Source organism: Tupaia chinensis, unplaced genomic scaffold (genome assembly GCF_000334495.1).
Source record: "Tupaia chinensis unplaced genomic scaffold, TupChi_1.0 Scaffold000238_1, whole genome shotgun sequence".
Lineage (NCBI taxonomy): Eukaryota > Metazoa > Chordata > Mammalia > Scandentia > Tupaiidae > Tupaia > Tupaia belangeri.
The window spans coordinates 797,570-802,552 of record NW_006159716.1 but is presented as its reverse complement, the minus strand read 5'-3'; the positions used below and the strand labels follow the sequence as shown (position 1 = coordinate 802,552).

At 56.4% G+C, this 4,983-nt stretch overlaps 1 protein-coding gene and 1 long non-coding RNA gene across 2 annotated transcripts in view; one reads left to right on the top strand and one right to left on the bottom strand.

The window, feature by feature from the left end:
• Positions 1-24: 24 nt before the first annotated feature.
• On the top strand, positions 25-1,055 carry LOC114007815 (uncharacterized). Its single transcript, XR_003549403.1, has 2 exons — positions 25-635; positions 718-1,055. It is a non-coding gene; the product is annotated as an uncharacterized LOC114007815 (long non-coding RNA).
• The window catches only part of DNPH1 (2'-deoxynucleoside 5'-phosphate N-hydrolase 1), a 4,456-nt gene continuing 280 nt past the window's right edge, over positions 808-4,983 (bottom strand). The window contains exons 2-5 of the mRNA XM_006148537.3: positions 2,106-2,174; positions 1,822-1,932; positions 1,425-1,653; positions 808-921 (exon numbers count right to left, since the gene is read on the bottom strand). Coding sequence (XP_006148599.1) covers positions 1,505-1,653; positions 1,822-1,932; positions 2,106-2,174 — 329 coding nt within the window. The 3' untranslated portion in view covers positions 808-921; positions 1,425-1,504. The remainder of the gene's footprint in view (positions 922-1,424; positions 1,654-1,821; positions 1,933-2,105; positions 2,175-4,983) is intronic.

The window sequence follows — 4,983 nt, the reverse complement described above, 5'->3', positions numbered from 1 at the left end:
GTACCGCATGCCCGGGCCCCTTCCACGTCCGCACTCGGCAGGGCTCGGGGCCCTCCTGTGGCCTCCCTTGCGCTCCCAGCCCCTGTCCTGGGACAAGCCCAGATGAAAGGCAGCCCTGGGGCCACCCTCCCGGATGCTGCTGGACTCAGTCACTCCTGGGGCTTCTGCAGAGTGAAGGGTTTGCTCAGTCCACATCAAGGCTGCCCTTAGGGCACTTTTTCAGACTACCCAGATGTGGATTCGAATTCCCAGGGGTGGGCCCAGGGCATTGGGATCACTAGAGCCAGGGGTGTCCAAGGTCCTTCCCAGCTCTTAATGCACTGAGGTTGAGTTTAAACTGAGTCCTCCCCAGACTGCTGATAGGTAAGTGACTTGGGCAGAAAATACAGACATACACAGCAGGCTCCCTAAGCACAGGGTTAGTGTCCGGGACCCTGGAGACCACCCATGAGTTAGACACACAGGTGCTGTGGTGGGAGGGGCCAGCTTTCCTAGCAGGAGCCTGGCCCTTAATGCCCTCAATTCTCCAACGCGTCAAACCTCCCGTCTTGCCAGGACTTCCGGGTCAGTCTTCAGAGTCCCTCAATAGAGGCCCAGGAGGCAAAAGGCTCCAACGTTCCCGGCCATGGCCACGAGTGAGTGGGACAGGGGCAGGGCCTCGGGGGCAGTGGGAGGTGGCAGGCTACCTCTGGGGCTGAGTGTGGTGGCTCTCCCTAGGCCCCAGGGCTCCTCGAGGCTGCAGATGGAGGACGAGGATGACGAGGAGGAGGAGGAGGACGACGACGATGTGCCTGAGTGGCAGCAGGACGAGTTTGACGAGGAGTTGGACAACGACAGCTTCTCCTATGATGAGGAGTCCGAGAACCTGGGCCGGGAGACTTTCTTCTTTGGTGACGAGGAGGACGATGATGAGGCCTATGACTGAGGGGGCAGGAGACAATCTAGAGCCGCCCAGAGCAAGGGCTGAGGGGGCGGGGGGCTCAGCCCTTCCTGCTGCCTGTCCTTGCAGAGGGGGTTCCCGGATCTGTTTACTGAATAAACTTCCTTTTTTCACATCTCTGGAAGCAGGCAGGACAGCTTCACCAGGGGCTGGTCGACTGAGGCTCCCCAGGACCCAAGCTCCCTGCTCTGCTTCTTTAGACCTCTCTCAGGACTTCTATCCTCAGTGAAGGCAGCATGACAGGGCCCGGTGCACACAGAGCCCCACTTCAGAGGAGGTGGGACGGCAGGCCCCCGTGGCTGGCCTTCCTACAGACTGTTCCTGGTGGGGGCTGAGGGCTTAAGGAGGTGTCCTCCTGGTGGGGCGGGGCAAGGGCAGGCTGCAGACTTTGAAAGGGTCTCTACACTGGAACGTGAAGTGGAGTGGGAAAGGGAGCTGAGGACCTGCGTCCCCACCACACATGGAGACAGAATTACCAACATACCTTTTAATTCGCTACTAGGGCCGGGGCAGGAATGGTACTAGAGCAGTGTCGGGGATTAGAACTTGATCAGGTGCGCTGAGTCAGGCAGTGGGGTCAGGGAAGGCAGCCACCTGCTCAGAAGGACCAGCCTCGAAGTATCGATCCAGCAAGGCCTCGACCTCTCCCTCTTCGTAGTCCCACACCTGGAACCGCGAGCCGTCTGCTGCTCCCCGGATCATGGCCGACAGCACTGGGGAGGGCGGGGAAGGTGACGCTGCCTCCCATCCACACCCCCACCAGGCCACTCCCTTCTCTGCTCCTGCTGGGGGTTAGGAGCCGGCCACGGAAGGAGCTGAGGGCTGGGGCCACAGCGAGCCCAGCTGGGAGGGGATGGGCACCTGGGGCTTGGGGCACACACCTCGGCCAGACCGTGGGCGGAACAGGCACAGGACTCGCTTATGGAGGGCGACGGCCCGGCCCAGCTCGTAGCCTACGCCCAAGGATGGCTGCGTCACTTCTGCCACCACCACTAGGGAAGGAAGACGAGACAAAGGCTCAGTACCTGGAGCACTTGGGGCTCGTACGGCAGATGGCAGTGTGGCTGTGCTGAGGGAACTCGAGGGGGTCCGTTCGCGGTGTGGAGGCCAGAGATGCCCAGGGATATCCCGGAGGAGTCCGCAGGTAGCAGGGAGGGCCACTCACCGTCGGCCTGCTGCAGCCAGGCCAAGTCCTGCTCGTGGATCAGCCTGTCGTCCCCAGCAGCCTCTCCCCCTGCAGTTGAGGGAAAGCTGGTCACAGACGCATCCGCCCTGGGTCTCAGGCTCAGGACCGCTTCTCCGCCCTTGCTGCCCTATCCACCCTGCACCGAGGGAGCGGGCGTGTCCGAGACCTGCAGGAGCCCACTCGACACTAAGTGGAGCAGCCACAGGGAGGTGGGATGTGTGACTGGGCCGATGAGGACAGGGGAGGACCAGGCACTGGATCGGGGTGACCGGGGAAAGGTGCGTGGGCACTTGGCCAGAGGCAGGAGGGGTATGCTGGACTCGGGGCACAAGGACCACAGGTTCTAGCTTGACTGACATTACCCTCAGGGCCGCGAGGCTCAGGGCCACCCTCGTCAGAGCGGAACCACTGGGGAGCTTTTAAAAGTAGAATGGTTAAGGTACAGGACTCTCACATGGCCAACCATGGTTCGAGTCCCAGATTTGGCGGCTGGCTTTCTCACTTTTCCTCTCTCTCTCTGTCTTTCTGGTGAGCGCACATACCTGATAGTAAATTTTTAAAATGATGTAATAATAAATAAAATTAAATAATTTTCTAAAACAAAAGAGTCAAGGAGCCAAAGGTGGTGTGGACGTTAAGAGCTAGATCCCACATGACTAACTTAATGGTTTGAGTCCTAGACCCAGCAGCTTGAAAAGCATGACTGGAGGGATCAGCAGATGGCAGTGGTTTGAGTCCTGTACCTGGCAGCTTAAAACACACTGGGCGTGTGTGCATGCATTCCTAAGATCCCAGGGAGAATGGAGAAGGGATTGTGGCATGGCCATCCCCTGCGGGGTGATTTCTCACTTTCTGTCTCTCTCAAGTGAGCACACACCCTATAGCAAAAATCTCTCCAAAAAGAAAAACATGACTGGGGGCTATCAGGTGGCATGGCAGTTAAGGCACTGGACTCCCATGTGAGTGACCATGGTTCTAGTCCTGGACCTAGTAGCTTAAAAATCTCACCAGACGTGTATAAGCATGCCCAAAACCTCAGGAGGAAAATGGGGAAGAAGTGATTGCTGTGTGGCCATCCCCCCTGGGGATGGCCCTCTGTCTCATTCCAGTGAATTCACACTATGGCAAGAAACTTAAAACATGGGGGCCAGCAGGTAACTGTGGTGGTTAAGAGTGCTGGACTCCCACGTGGCTGACTGTGGCTTGAGTCCTGGACCTGGTGGCTTGCTTTCTTACTTTCCCCCTCTTTCTCTCTTTCTGTGTGTCTCTGGAAATACTAAAATAATAATAAATAAGGTTAAATAAAGTAATTCTTTTAAAAAAAATGCCAGACACGTGTGTGCCAAACATCTCAGGAGGAGGGACCAGCAGATGGCATAATGGCTATGTCGTTGGACTCCCATGTAGTCGACCACGGTTCGAGTCCCGGACCCGGTGGCTTAAACTCAAGCGAGGCGCCCGAGATCCCAAGAGGAGAGTGGAGGAGAAGGGATTGTGGCATGGCCCTCTCCCCAGGGGGTGATTTCTCGCTTTCTGTCTCTGTCTTTCTGGCGAGCACACATGCCCTATAGCAAAAACCTCTCCAAAAAATAAAAAATCTCAGGAGAATAGAGAAAGAATTGTGTAGCCATCCCTCGTGGGGGGTGATTTCTTTCTCTCTCCAGCAAGTCCATGAAGTCTGTGGCAAAACTTTAGAAAAAAGGGGGAGAGGGCTGGCAGATGTCATGGTGGTTAAGGCGCTAGATTCCCACACGGCTGACTAGGGTCTGAGTCCTGGACATGGCGGCTTGCTTTTTCACCCTCCCTCTGGTCAAACTGAGTGATAGTAATAATAGTAATAGTGAATAAAATTAAATTAATTCTTAAAAAAAACAAAGGCTTTATCCTAGACTACCAGAATCTGCATTTTAGACAAGCTTCCTAGGATGACCCACTGGTTAGAGAACTACCCAGCACAAGCTTCAGGGTCCCTCACTTGCCACATCTGGTATTGTGGCTTCTTCTTCTTTTCTTTTTTTTTAAACAAACCAAAACAAAACCCCACTTTTTTTATTTATTTAGTTTTTAGTTTTTGGAATAGAGTGCTTCCATTTGCTGGAGAGAGAGACAGAGAGAGAAAAACCACCCCCACCACCACCCCCAAGGAGATGGCCACTCCACAGCCCCTTCTCTTCTGTGGTCCTCCCGGGATTTGGGGCATGCACACACACATGCCCACTGTGTTCCTCAAGCGCCTGAGTCTGAGGCGGCCAGGTGGAATCCAGCCACCTTAACCACCTGGCTCCCAGAATTGCATTCGGTCCCACAAATCATGGATCTGCTCTTAGGGCGGGTAGGGAGGAGCTACTTAAAAGCAAAAGTACAAGAGTTTCAGTGCAATTTCCAAACTACGAGGACCAGTGAGAGTCCAGACCAACGCAGCACAGCGGTGCTTTAAAAAGTAGCAAGAGGCAGGGCACATTAGGAACAGCCTGAACAGGGGGTGAGCGACAGGGCGAGCGTGAGAACCGGGGCCTGCAGGGTCACAGAGAAGGGCGAGCCAGGCGAATAAGCTTCATTTGGGTGGGGAAGACGCCAGCGGGGAAGGAGGGGACAGGGCGCGAGCAAAGCAACCCAAGCTACTTTCTGCTCCTCCCAGCAAACTCCCCTGGAGGGAGCTGAAGAGATTCCTCTAAGAGCCAAAGGTCAAGGCAACGGATCGCGAGACGGGGCTCACACCCGCACGTGTAGCCGGACCACACATGTGGTCCGAGCCCAGAGCCCAGGCCGCCGGGGACAGAGGCGCTGCAGGGCGCACCGCGGCGGGAGGGCGGGCTCCGAGCCGCGGGGGGGTGCCGCGGGGAAGGGGTGGGGGGGG